Source organism: Periplaneta americana, chromosome 8 (assembly GCF_040183065.1).
Source record: "Periplaneta americana isolate PAMFEO1 chromosome 8, P.americana_PAMFEO1_priV1, whole genome shotgun sequence".
NCBI classification, from domain to species: domain Eukaryota; kingdom Metazoa; phylum Arthropoda; class Insecta; order Blattodea; family Blattidae; genus Periplaneta; species Periplaneta americana.
Genome location: NC_091124.1, coordinates 156351011 through 156366416, shown reverse-complemented (window position 1 = coordinate 156366416; position 15406 = coordinate 156351011). Strand labels below are relative to the sequence as shown.

Sequence of the window (15406 nt, the reverse complement as noted above, 5' to 3'; positions counted from 1 at the left end):
ATTCTTTCGAAAAAAGTCATTTATAGTTATTTGTCGTGTGCGTGTTTCCAAGTCCTCATGTTTATCACCTTCACTTTCCTGCGCTTACATCCTTCCGACATCGCAGCTGCAGATATTTAAGTCGCGATTTTTTATTATTGTCCTTAATGTGAATGATGGGATTTCTAATGAATCAGAGAGTTATTCCTGATTAAGAGTACTTTTTGATCGTAATTTCGTAAGATTTCAAATTTTTCCGTCACAGTTGCCTCTGTCTCATTGGTTTTGTGTTGACTTCCAGCAATGAAGTGTGGATGATGTTTATACAGCTGCGATGTGATAAGGAATGTTTATCATATGTAAGAATTTGAGAACCATAAACTTACAGCTTCAAACAAAGGGTCCCTTCAGAATATAAACATAGTTATCTGTTTGTGAGAGAAGAGAAGAGAGACTACTAAATTGAAATCCCAGTTCGATTTCTGATGGTGGTGTGTGCAGTTGGCTCTGTTTAAAGTACGGTATATGAAAGTGTAATGTAATATCTTTTTCGTGTGTTGGCAATTTGGCATTCTCAAAACAATTAATATGTCTCTTAGTGAGCCCAGTACAAGTGGGAATGGTGGATCGAGTGGATATGGCAGTAAAATTAGGAAAATTGTTTAGTGTTTATAATTTCTTTAGGAAATACTCTTCTGAAGAAATGCGTAAAAATCTTAACTTTTCAAAATGTCAAGCACTGACTGCCGAGGCGTGTTCTTGAAGAGTCTCTACAGTGTCCCGTGTATGCAGAGAAGTTAAAAGAGCGCAAACACAGGGTGCCGATAAATTGTTCCATTCTCCTAGAAAGCATATAAATGTTCCTAAAAGAGTTACAAATCTAGACGACTTCCAAAAAGACGTTGTACGACGTACAATTTTTTACTTTTACGATAACGGAAAATTTCCGACAGCTGACAAACTAACCGTACTGCTTAGAAAAAAAATTAATTACTCAGGTTCAGTTTCTTCCACTAAAAGATTATTGAATCGGTTGGGATTCCGCTACAGGAAAACCAATGATGGGCGAGAATATCTAATGGAACGGAATGATATTGTTGCCGCAAGACTGAAGTTTCTGCGCAAAATGCACATGATCAGATCATCAGGTGACACTCGACCCACATTTTACCTTGATGAAACGTGGGTCAACAAAAATCATTCTCTGAAATATGTTTGGCAAGACTCAAATAGAAATAGAGGTCTTAAAGTGCCTTTAGGAAAGGGAGGTAGACTTATTGTTTGCCATGTAGGATCAGCTGAAAGAGGTTTCGTTCCAGGTAGTAAATGGGTATTCAGATCAAAGAAAACGAGTGATTATCACGAAGAAATGACGGCACAATCATTTCGCGATTGGTTCTTAACAGATTTCTAAATCATCTAGAGGAAGGAAGTATAATTATAATGGACAATGCTCCATACCATTCCGTTAGCATTAATAAAACACCAAATGTCTCCTCCAAAAAAGATGAAATCAGTGAATGGCTGAAAAGTAAAGGTGTTAGTTTTTCTCCCTTAGAAACTAAGTCAGAACTTTTGGAAAAAGTGTTGCCTTTCAAAAGCAGTGAAAAAGTGTATGAACTTGATCAGCTGGCCAATGAAATGGGGCATGATGTGATAAGACTCCCACCTTATCATTGCCAATATAATGCAATAGAACTAATTTGGGCCCAGGTGAAAAGGGAGGTCGCTAGAAACAACAAAACTTTCAAAATGTCGGATGTGGAAGAACTTGTAAATAAGGAACTTGAAAATGCGTGAAACAAGCGGTGAAATTACAAGAGGAGATTTCGCTAAAGAGTTAGGCCGGGAAAACATTTTAGAACCAGTGGTCATTAATTTACAAGCAGACAGTGACACAGATGACAGTGAAACTGATAGTGAGCGAGCTGACGACGACTATGTTGGCTCACCATTAGCTCTGCCACTGGAGTAGAAATTTGCAGCACAAAAGGTACGTTTTGTTAATTGATCATTTTCCTTAAACGGAACACAGGCATATAAAAACCGCTATTTTTTGTAAGAATGTGCTCTGACAGCATGAACATAATGCTATTTAGGGCCATGTCAATTCAATCAATTCATTTGTACAGAAAATTACTGTTTCAAATTAATCCTATCATTCAATTTATTTGATCAAACTGCGTCTTTGTGTTATTCGACAACTTCATTAACCCCAATAAAAGTAAAACTTACAAAACTGATATAAATTCAGCGAGTTACGTCTGGCTCAACTAATTTTTCTATATTTTGTGACTTTTAATTACATTCGATGCAATCTGAAGATAATAATAATAAATATTATTATTATTATTATTATTATTATTATTATTATTATTATCATTATTATTATTATTATTAAGTCTTCTGCATCTTCCTATCAAACCAACCTCAGGTAAAGGGTCGCGCTCCACAGTTTTAAAAGTACTGCCGCTGAGTGACAGAGACGGAGAGTGTAGTTGTGACAACGTCGCGCTCGCATGTTACTGGCTTTCGCGAAACGTCAGGAGGTTTGAGCGCGACTGTATAAGCATTTGAAATGTCGATATGGAGACGGATGGAGCGTGTGAAATTGGCAGACAGAATAAGAAATGAAGTTGTTTTGGAAATAGTGGGTGAAGGAAGAATGATGCTGAAACTGATCAGAAAGATAAAAAGGAATTGGCTGGGTCACTGGTTGAGAAGAATCTGTTTTCTAAAGAATGCACTGGAAGAAATGGTGAACGAGAAAAGAGTTCGGGGCGTAAGAAGATATAGACCTGAGATAATAGACGACATTAAGATATATCAGTGGTGAGAAACTCGTATTGTAAACAGAGCAGTCGGCGTGAATATCTACGTACAACAGAAACTTTAGCGGGGGAAGCTAAGCTCTATCAGAGTGACTGTTTTCCGTCCCTGAGATATACAGGGTGTTTAAAAAATACGGGGCATAATTTCAGGTATGTATTTCCTACATGTAGACAATCAAAATAGTTCATTACGACATGTGTCCGGAAATGCTTTATTTCCGAGTTATGGCCTTCACAACATTGAAATTCACCGGAACGTTTTTCTTTCCGCAGGTCGTTGCCGTCAAAGGAGACATTAAGAGGGCACTCTGACAGTTCATTCCGAGGCGAAGGTGACATTCAGTGTTGTATAGGTACTTGGATCGAAGGTTTCCTGATCGATGGATAGGTAGAGGTGGCCCAATTGCTTGGCCTCCACGCTCACCTGATCTGAACCCTCTCGATTTCTACTTGTGGGGTCATTTAAAATCATTGGTTTATTCGTCTCCGGTGCCTGATTTGGAATCCCTTCGGAATCGAATTGTGGCATGTACTGAGGACATACGCAATACTCCTGGAGTTTGGGATCATGTTCGCAGGTCAATGAGACATCGATGTGTGGTCTGTATTCAAGCAGGAGGTGGACATTTTGAACATGATCTGTAATGACAACGACCTGCGGAAAGAAAAACGTTCCGGTGAATTTCAATGTTGTGAAGGCCATAACTCGGAAATGAAGCATTTCCGGACACATGTTGTAATGAACTATTTTGATTGTCTACATGTGGGAAATACATACCTGAAATTATGCCCCGTATTTTTGAAACACCCTGTATAGGTCATATGCGGAGATTAACACAAAGGCAGAAAATATTAAAGATTGGAAAATGCTGGGTTGCAGTGAAAAACCTGCTCTTGGGCAGAAGACTATGAATGAATGATTGAATGAATTAACACGTTCGATACATTTTGAACGAACTATAGAGAAAAATTTGTTATGAGCTGGGACTAATTTCGGAATATGAAGTGAGAATATATTGCATTCCATTCATTAATTAGCTACTTCTCTTATCAATTTCATTATACGTAGATTCATACTCTACATTTTGTAAACCGAAACAAAAATAAATTATTCAAACCAACATTACTGCAGTGTTATTTCCGAAACTGGGTTGACCTAACGTACGCATTCTATGTACCGGTGTGTTCCTGATAAGTCGTAAAGTCTTTTTCATCTTCGATTTACAACTGCGTAGCACAAAATGTTACAGAACAACACTGATTGGATCCAGAGAATGAAAATAGACAGAGAAAAGAAAGATTCATGTCATTTTTGCACCGTTTTCACTTCCATTTTTGGAAGAATGGCTTCCTCAAGCTTTAATATCGTTGAATACTTGAATTTCCGTATCTATATTTTATTTTATTTTATTTTTAATTTATTTATTCTGTAGAGTTAAGGCCATGAGCCCTTCTCTTCCACACTACCAGAAGTAAAATACATAATGAAACAATGACAAAAATAGGAGAGTCATACTTAAATATGGAAATAATTTTCATGCACATTAACAAGCTTATATGGGCTATAATGAAACATTAACTAAACATGATACATAATTAAAGTATTTACAATTCATATCCTAATTCTACTTTATGATAGGCCTAAATGACAATTTATATGCACACAGAATAACCTATAAAAATCGGCTAACATTCACAAATCAATTTCATATAAAAGTATGTAATTCTTAATTTAAATCCATTAACCGTTGGCAATCCCTGACATGACGAGGTAAGGAGTTCCATAGGCGACAAACTGACACTGAAAGAGGATGGATAGAAAGAGGTACAGTGACGAGGAATGGATAATAATTCCTGATGTAGAAGTATGTAATTCTTAAATCTTAATTTAAATCCATTAACCGTTCGGCAATCCCTGACATGACGAGGTAAGGAGTTTCATAGGCGACAAACTGACACTGTGAAAGAGGATGAATAGAAAGAGGTACGGTGACGAGGAATGGATAATAAGTCCTGATGTTGATTCCGTAACGTTGTAAGATATTCAAAGCGAGTTTTCAGATATTTTGGAGTAGAGGTGAATAATATTCTAAACAGAACAGATAAAGAATGTGCTATTCTACGTTCCTTTAGGCGGACCCAAGAAAGAACTTCAAAAGATGGTGTTATATGGTCACATTTACGAGTATTGCATATGAAGCGGACATACACATTATGAACACGTTGTAGTCTTTCAACTAAATTGACAGTTATATTTGTCAAGACAGAATCGCAGTAATCAAAATTGGGCATCACTAGCGATTGAATAATGTTTGGTTTTATGGAAAGAGGCAGAGAGTTTCGTATGTGATTTAGAGAGTGGAGCAATGAAAATATTTTCTTACAGATATGAGTTACTTGACTATTCCAGTTTAGATCTCTATCCATAATAATCCAAGATTTTTTACAGTGTCGCTATACTTAATGAACGACTCATTTATTGACGAGTCTTGGTATGGTTTTGTCGTCAACTGTACTGAGTAAGCGCTGATGTCCTATTACAATTGCCTTCGATTTTCCTGGGTGTAACGTCAGTCCAAACTTTTGTGCCCACAGATAAATAGAGTTCAGGTCTTCAGTCATTGTCGTCACTGTATCAGTTAGTTCATCAGGACCTAAGTGTGTATAGATCTGTAAATCGTCAGCAAACAAGTGATATCTGCAGTGCTATATGGTTTTTGTCACGTCGTTAATATATATCGTAAATAGTAGAGGACCTAGCACTGACCCTTGAGGAACTCCAGATTTCGTGACGCGCCATTCAGTAGAGAAATCACCAATTAATGTACACTGCTGGCGGTCACGAAGGTAGGATTGAAACCAAGCGACAACATTATCCGATAAATTCAAGTTTTTCAATTTAAATAAAAGGAGGTCGATATCAACAGTACCAAAGGCCTTCTGAAGTCAAGGAAAGTGAATAAAGTCAGTTTACTGTCATCCGTAGCTTCGCGTATATCTTCATTGACTTTTAGTAACCCAGTTGTGGTGCTGTAGGCAATCCTAAATCCTGATTGGTAATCGTCAAGTAAGTCGTTAGGCTTTAAGTATGCTGTCAGTTGCTTGTGTACAATACGTTCCAGTACTTTTGATAATGCAGTTAGGAAGCTAATAGTTCTATAATCGTCCGGAGGAGATGGAGTTTTATTTTTGGGGAGAGGTCAGATAAGGGCTTTTTTTTCCAAAGGCTTGGAAAATTAGCAGTAATAAGTGAAGGGTTAAGTATGTGGTCAGTGTAGATAGTATTATGTCAGATATTATACAGAGTAATTTAATATTTATTTTATCTACTCCCACAGCTTGAGTAGTTATAGATTTCAGTGCTCTTTCCACGTCTAGGTCTGTGACATATGAGAACTGAAACTTATATTTCGGTAGTGGGGTATTTCGTAGCTCGTTAATGGTCACTCTTTTTTCCGTCTCATCCAAGTTAAGTGTCTGTACAGATGCAAAGTGATCATTAAGGATTTCTACGGGGATCATACTAGTGTTTCCTAGTCCTAGGTTCCGTATATTTTTTCAATAGCCTCGAGGAATTAGAGCTCGGTGAGGAGAGGTTATGAAAATGTTTTAGTTTTGCATTCCGAATGGTCTGAGTAGTCTTATTACGTAATTGTTTATATTGGTTGTAGAGAAGGTCGCTTTTGTCACGTCAGTACGCTCAGTAAGCCGCTTCCCTCCTCGCCATCAGCTCACGTATGTCACCCGTCGTCCAAGGCGCAGGTTTCTTTCTGCGTTTCTTTATTAGTGGTGCGTGCTTGTCCTATAGTCTAAGAATGTATTCGTTAAGTTGGGCAATTTTTTCGTCAACAGAGTACGATGTCCAAATATTATGCCAGGGGATTTGTAGTGCATCAGTATACAGTGTCGTCTGGTCAATTCATTTTAAGTCACGATATGATATAAATTTTGGTTTAGACTTAGGACATTTAATGGCGTAAGCTAGGTACAAGATATCATGCCGGGCATTGCCCGTGAGCTAGCACTCTTTCTGGATTGTTGGTAGCAATAATGTCAATCAGTGTTTCAGAATGCTGGGTATGATGGGTAGGTTGAAGGGGAAGGATTTGCATATCAATCGCCTGGAACATAGTCGTTAGTTGTCTTGTATGTACTGAATCTAAGGCCAATAAATTTGTACTGAGGTCACCCATGACAAAAAAGTGTTCATAATGCGTAATTACATCGAATAGTGAATTTTCTAATTGATTAACGTAATTATATGTGGAGGTTGATATATCACACATAATAAACATTTTTGGAAACCTGTAGTGACTTCGATAAATAATTCTTCCGGTTTGGCATTGTACTCTCCAGGGGATGCATATACTGTATAACTTTAGGATTTAAGTCTGACCTAACATAAGCAGCTATTCCCCCTCCACGCCTCATTAGTCTATTATTTCTAATTAATATATATCCATCTAAATTAACAATTGAGGAAAGAAGAGTGGGCTTCAGCCAAGATTCTGAAATTAAAATTGCGTGTAGGTTTAAAGAAGAGAATATAGACTGCAATTCGTCATAATGAGCGGGAAGGCTTTGGGTATTCAAGTGGGCAATATGAAGGGATGAGGGATGTTTTTCAAACGCTTTTGTGAGAACTGTTTTCGCCTCAGGGCTCCTGGCAGGTTACGGTCTGCAGTGGTAGGAGGAAAGGGAGAGAGAAAGTCATTGATCAGTGTTCTGTCAGGGGCTGCCGGGGTAACATTTCCAAGAGTCAGGTTAGCCAGCTTATAGAATTTTACAACTGTATAAGGAGTGGACTGCAAAAACTAATTTAACTACCTTAAAATTAATATAGGCTAATATAAATTATTATTAATATTAATTATTAGAATATTAAAAATGGAAATAATAAAAAATGAAAATAATATATACTGATAGCCTAAAGAAATGTTAAGGATGCAGACAAATTATAGTTAATATAAGAATAACGCTAGATCAATTATAACACTAAATCAAAGGAAATATAGTAGATAAAAATCGGAAATAATTTGTGAGTGCAGGCGGGTCGCATAACAGAACTAGTGAATATCATACGCTCGAAAAATCTGCCTCTTGACATCTCCAGTTTTGACAAAGATATTCCCATCCATTGTCCAGACACTAGTAACGCCATACTTATCAATACATTGTCTTAACAGTTTGTGCCTAGCTTGAGTCAAGTGTTCTCTAATCGTAATTTGTTTACCTTCAAGTTTTTTCTTATTCAGGAAGACTTCCCTTCTTTTCCTATAACTCACGAACTTGATGATCACCGGCCGTGGACGTTCTCCTCTCCTCACCACACGATGGCTCCTGTCATGTCGTTCACCTCCAATTCCACACCGATTTGGACTGCGCCATCAACTTCTATCGTGTCAATATCCTCACCTTCAGACTCTGGCACCCCGAAGATACGCAGACACTGACGGCGTTGATTCTGCTCCAAGCAGTCGTACTTTCCTTCCAACTTTGCTTCAAGAGCAGCAATTTTCTCGTCCTTTTCCTTTAAAGTCGCTTCCAACTTCTCAATGATAGTACTATTTCTGACGAGTGCGGCCTAAGTTAGCTCCGACACTATCGCGTCCCGCACTGAGTCCTTTATTAGATTGGCAAGTTCACTCAACATGGCGGGATCCCTCCACGCTTCCTGTACACTGCGTCTAACACTGTCAGCAGCTGGAACCTCTTGCTTTTTGTTTCTCCTTCCCATTTTCTGTCAAGTAGGAACTGAGTCCTAAATACACTGATTTGAAACAAAACTAGCGTACACAACTTACAAATACCTCCGAGAAAATAAGCGAACTCACGAGCCGATACAAGCGTCACACTCTACATTCTGCCATGACACACTTAGCCATATATGTCATTAGGAATTTTCAGGATAACAGAGAGAATTTTGAATTGAACGGGTTACATCAGCTTCTTGTCTATGCGGATGACATGAACATGTTTGGAGAAAATCCACAAACGATTAGGGAAAACACGGAAATTTTACTTGAAGCAAGTAAAGCGAAAGGTTTGCAAGTAAACCCCGAAAAGACGAAGTATATGATTATGTCTCGTAACCAGAATATTGTACGAAAAGGAAATATAAAAGTTGGAGATTTATCCTTCGAAGAGGTAGAAAAATTAAAGTAATTGGAGCAAAAGTAAAAAATATGAATTACACTCGGAAGAAAATTAAACGCAGAATAAATATGGGAAATGCGTGTTATTATTCGGTTGAGAAGATTTTGTCATCTAGTCTGCTGTCAAAAAATCTGAAAGTTAGAATTTATAAAACAATTATATTACCGGTTGTTCTGTATGGTTATGAAACGTGGACTCTCACTTTGAGAGAGAAACAGAGATTAAGGGTGTTTGAGAATAAGGTTGTTAGGAAAATATTTGGGGCTAAAAGGGATTAAGTTGCACGTATGGATGAATCCAGAATTGCATATAGAGTTGGGAGGCCAATGGAAAAAATACCTTTGGGAAGGCCGAGACGTAGATGGGAGGATAATATTAAAATGGATTTGAGGGAGGTGGGATATGACAATAGAGACTGGATTAATCTTGCACAGGATAGGGACCGATGGCGGGCATATATGAGGGCGGCAATGAACCTGCGGGTTCCTTAAAAGCCATTTGTAAATAAATAAGTATGAGTGACATAAATGCATATTGAAATATGAAAATCATGTTTTCAATTGTCTTCATCACATTTCATTTCTTTGAACGACTTATGATTCTTCGAATTTACAGGGTTTTTAAATTACAATAAAATGACAAGTAGCCTACCCTGCACTGAATTCGTTTACTCTTGAATATCTTTCAAGAATAACTCCTAACACGTGTTACTTCCCTAACATTATTAGTGCCACATAGCAAATATGGAAAATAATATTCACCTAAAACTCCCAAGCGATAATTCATAGCAACCATTACAACATCCTTGTCCATGAGATATAGAGGGCCGTAACTATAGGCCTTCCCGCTGCCGTAAGAATAGGCTCCTCCATGGATGAATACCATAACTGGAAGGAGTTCCCCAGATGAAGATGTCTGCGAAAAATTAAAGGAAAAATTGAATAATGATAATGAAAATTTAACGTTACTATGAGCCACTAGCGTAGCTCACCCGGCTAAGGCGCTTGCCTGTCGATCAAGAGTTGCGCTCGGGCGTGGGTTCGATTCTCGTATGAATTGATCACTTGGTTTTTTCCGAGGTTTTCCCCAACCGTAAGGCAAATGCCAAGTATTCTATGGCGAATCTTCGGCCACAACTCGCCAAATATCACCTCGCTGTTACCAATTCCATCGACGCTAAATAATATCATAGTTGATACAGCGTCGTTAAACAACCAAGTAAAAAAAGTTATTTGACTTTTATATTTTTATTACAAGTAACCAACATTCAAAGAAAATATTTAGACATCTTTTGATTTTGAGATTTAAGGCAAAATATATATATTTTTTCGTAACAATAGTTCAGGTATTTAACTTACCTAAGGTATTGGAAGATAAATATGCTGTGTTCATTCATGTATACATTTGTTGTGTTTCATGTACGTTATATTGATTTAAGCTGGCGTAAAAATTTGATTAACACGTTTTGTTTGGGTGAATTGAAACTTTCATACTTGAAGTTATACCGTAAGGAAGAATAGAACAGTTTCAAGAATTAAGTTTTTATTCCATTGGTAGATACTTGAGTTCGGGTCATTCACCTATGCGTCCCCAAGCTGTTGGCCCTAATATGCTGCTGTACTATAGCACACTGGTAATTTTGTTAAATTAATAATTCTTTTTCTCCTTAAAGTAATTGCATTTGATGACACATTTGCAGATTTATATTACCCACTAAAAATATTTTCGAAATATCGGGATCTCTCGACACTTTAGACGTCGTAGTATAAAGGAAGGTTGCAAGATGGCAATAAAATTGGTAGTTAACACTTATCGTCTTGGAGCTACTACGTTATATTTTAAGGGTGAAAGCTATATGTAAAAGTAGTGTCTGTTAAAGAATAACTTTTTAGTCTGAGGCAGAATACCACATATTGTACAAAAAGTCTCGGATTGAACTACTCTGGAGTACGCGTGTGACTAATATTTACTGTATGCGATTTGCGAAATTTTGGGCTACTAGAAATTTTGGCGAGCGTGTTTTGTGCAGATAACAATAATTGGTCGTCTTTAGAAAATCTTATATCTTTCTTAAGTTCGTTTAACACAGAATATTTTAAATCTCATATTTCGTATTTATTTTCTGAGCATCATTGATATATCTGACTGGCCAAAGAGCAGAGCTGTTGCGGAGTTTAGGCTGTGTATGGCCACTATTGCCTAGCGAAGCACCTGCACAGGTTAGGAGTATACCCTCAACCATCCTGCCCTTTATGTGACCGAGAGGAGGAAATGAATGGGAACCACTTGATGCGATGACCGGCACTGCATAAAACTACTGTAACCCAGAGAAGCTGGAGGGTGACCTATGGGCTGACTGTTATCACAATGCCTGCCATTTGTTTAAATAAATACACGCAGGGACAAAAAAGCCGGACACTTCTATATTTGCTTGTATTTTGTTGCCAATTATTTCAAAATCAAACAAAACCCATTTAAACAAAATAATGTTTCATTTAGCACCTTACACGACAACATTTGAAAAAAAAAAATAATCTCTGATGAGAAAATTTACAAAAAATTACAAAGGGCGTATAACTATGGCATCGTTTGGTCTAACTGTTTTTTTCATGTTATGGTGCCTTAAACATTAAAAACTCTTTTTAGTAACGGGTATTACTCCCTCTGGCTTGAATAACTGCATCCATACGTCTTGGCATGCTCTCAATTTGGTTAGCAATGTCTTCTTGAGGAATAAGTTCCCATTCTTCGCCAAGTGCTCGACTCAACTCTTGTAACGATTCTGGTCTCGGTCGTCTATTCTTAACACGCCGTCCCAGCATGTGTCACACGTGTTCAATTGGGTTCATGTCTGGACTCCTTGCTGGCCATGGAAGAACATGGATTCCCACTTCTTGGAGATAATCTCCGACCGCATGGGCAATATGCGGCCGTGCATTATCATGCATTAAAACAAACTTATCGCCTACAAATTGGCCAAATGGCACAACATGATCAGCCAAACATTCATTTAGATACCTATCAGCTGTTAGTCTTCCATTTTCAACAAAAACCAACTCTCTACGAGCATCCGTACACGCTCCTGCCCAAACCATCACTCTACCACCTCCATACGGCACATTTTCGGAAATGCAACACTGTGAAAATCGTTCTCCCCTTTTTCTCCAAACTCTTTCACGTCCATGAGGTGAGCACAGATTGAAACGGGACTCATCGGTGAACAGAACACAGCTCCACTGTCCATTTCTCCAATCCCTGTGATCATTTGCAAAACGCAGTCGTTCAACTCGATGCATCCTGAGAAGTCTGGGACCAGTTGCAGGTTTACTTGATATCAGTCCACTTGCTTTCAACCTCCTTCTAACTGTTTTGGCCGAAATTGGGCGTCCATGCATGTTAACAAATTGCTGGGCTACACTAGTAGCTGGCAGGTTGCGCTCCCTAAGAACTCTCAACACCATATACCTGTCTTCATTTGGATTTTTAGCTTTTGGACGACCCGAACCTCGTCTTCTGGTATATTCTAGGATCTCTGTATATCGTTTTATGACATCATGGGGTGTGCTTCTAGCCATATTCATAACATTTGCAATGTAACGTACACTGCGTCCATCATCGTAAAGGGCTACAGCTCGAGCCACATCTTCGGTCGCATCTTGTGTTAAGACAAATGTTACAACCCCACTTAAACTGAGAAAATTTAAAAATAAAGAAATAACGAATGATAACGATAATGAAGCACAAAATGGTTGAGACAAAATTGTTATAGCTGAGACTCCGAAAGCAAAATTGGAATATTTGGTTGTAATGGCTTGTTTATAAAACAAAAAACAATGAACAATGTATACACGTCTCCATAACAACAGATGGCTACCATATTATTGTATAAGAAGATAATGTTTTGCAAAATACCAGTAAATATTAAAGTGTCCGGTTTTTTTTTGTCCCTGAGTGTATTTCTGAGATTGTCCATTCTGATGTCCTAAAATGTACATTATTTAAACGAAGAGATTGTTACATTGATGCGTACCGTTTGATCTTTTGCTTTATACCACTGTTCTTAGCCTGATTTTTGTTAAGTATTATGTGAAACAATTCGCTAAGTTTGCTCGTTTGTTCTGTCAGTGATGAGACGCTTAAAATATTACAGGGTTATGGGATGATTTCTTTTCCAGATTACAGTGAAGTTTACCTTAGAAAGGCGTACAATTTAATTACAGATACAAATACATTACATTTAAAATACTTATAAAAACAATATAATCATTATGCATTTCCACTGGCTAAGTAAATTTGAACAGACTTTTTTAAGTAAGTCTGGCCTAGAAAGTACGGTATATATTTACGATAATGTGAGCAATGAGATGTTTTAGATTATGCTTAATAGCACCAATATCCTGAACAGGACCCAGTCAACAGTCTATATCGTACATCAGTCCATTGAGCATTAATATTAAAACGAAAACTTTTTAAATACTGGAATTCAATATTTCAGGAAAATTATCCAAACTTTTAGTATCCTCAAAAACCTGCACCCACTGAACATGTCCTAGTTGATAAAAAAAACCACCAAGAAACATTTTCATACACCGAAGAAGGTACAGGAACTTAGTCATCAATTGTGATACCTCAACCCTACAAATACGCTAAGTAGTGCTGGGGAGTAGCTCATTAGACTTCAGGCTATTAACTTCTTCATTTTCAAAAATCATCCAATCAATCAACTGGACTCATCAAGCGGACAAATCCATTGCTCGAGATAATCAATATAGAACAATTGAGTTGCAGAACCTCTTCGACAAACTAATCATAATTAATTGTAAATCATTACCTCTCAGAATGAACAGCAAATATATATATATATATATATATATATATATATATATATATATATATATATATTGGATTGAATTTTCTGTAAATATACTCCCTAGTTTATATGAACTGCTCTGACCAATATTCACACTTCCCATACCGAGTTTCATCTTTGTGTATACATTAAACTTACTTTTAACTGACATTAAAGAATGAACTGTACAAGTTTCAGTCAGATAATCATGAAACAACTTTGATAATATTTCGTACTTGTGTCTGGGAGTGAAAGTAGGACTTGAATAGAATTGATATCCTCTCTACAACTGAAATGTGCTTATTTAATCTTGTAGTGCTGTGACGAAGATGATGCTTTGTCGGAAAATTCTTAGAAAGTTCCTGTGCAGACAAAATGTATTGAGAAAAATTTACAAATGTTATCAGTGTTATCGTATCCATCTCAATATCATACTTTAGCTGATCGTACACATAATGCACACCACTGTTAAGAATATGGAGGAAAACCAAAAAATTCTTAGCGAAATTATTTTTCAGAGAGTTCATTAGCATTATTGTAACTAAATGCTATACATTTTGAAATCAGATTAAACTTGTTGAGTGAGTCGCAAACCAATTTGCTTACATACGTGAAGTGTTCTGCTCAAGGACAAGTCTTTCAATGCAAACGCAGCATTCTCCAAACTATCCTATTTTCTGCCTTGCTCCTAGTCTCCGCTTATGGTATCATTAATTTATGTTTTTCTTTAGATGATATGAGGACCGATTTTGCAAAACTTACTAACTGCAAAATTTGCAAAACTGAGATTTTGATGGATTCGTTAACATAAGGCAGGCCTCTACATGATGTTAAAGGCGTCTTAGTAAAATTTGATTATTTCTCTTCATTGTAGTGTGTCAAAGTGTGATCGTTTTTTCCAAAACTTGCTTTCTGCTATGTGAGAGTTACAGCAAAATTTTGCTTACTACAGTGTTTTGTCTCTCCTGTAAAATTTAGTTTTTTCAGTTTTACAAAAACTGTCCTCAATTGGTGATTATATCTTAAGCCTATAATCTCCACTTACACCTTAGTTAAATAATAAGTATAGCTTTAAAAATAACAAACAAGTCCAGGATAACATAGCGTTTCTGTTCCCAAGAGCGTTCCTTACCTGTGGAGTGTGCACATTCAGATACAGACAGTCCTCGCTGCCATAATAAAATGCGCCGGAGGACTGTAAACACGAATTTGCAGGTATTGTAGCATTTAACTCTCCAGTCCACGCAGATGCAGGTTGAGGAGGCTGAAATTTGTATTTAAATTAAATTATTTAATTAACACATTTAATTATAAAGTAACTAGAAGTAATATATTTTATAAATAAATTGAGCTAACAAGGTGAAGTAAGTGCCTAATGAACATCTTATGAGGAAAGGACTTTAGTCATTCGTACTGAAACAAATGCTTCCATTATTGTAATGAAAAATTAAGCTTTGAAAAATAAGTAGAAGTTTGTTAGGAATCTGACTTATTTATTACACATATTTTCCAGGTTGGAGAAAATGGCTTTATATCGTGAAACAAGAATGGATTATACGAATGTTGTAGAAACTTTATTCTGGATTAAGAA

General features: G+C 37.0%; 1 protein-coding gene across 1 annotated transcript in view; it reads right to left on the bottom strand.

Moving 5' to 3' along the window:
- The window catches only part of LOC138705181 (juvenile hormone esterase-like), a 54378-nt gene that overhangs the window by 28419 nt on the left and 10553 nt on the right, over positions 1-15406 (bottom strand). The window contains exons 3-4 of the mRNA XM_069833890.1: positions 14948-15079; positions 9728-9881 (exon numbers count right to left, since the gene is read on the bottom strand). Of these exons, the coding sequence (XP_069689991.1) occupies positions 9728-9881; positions 14948-15079 (286 nt within the window). The remainder of the gene's footprint in view (positions 1-9727; positions 9882-14947; positions 15080-15406) is intronic.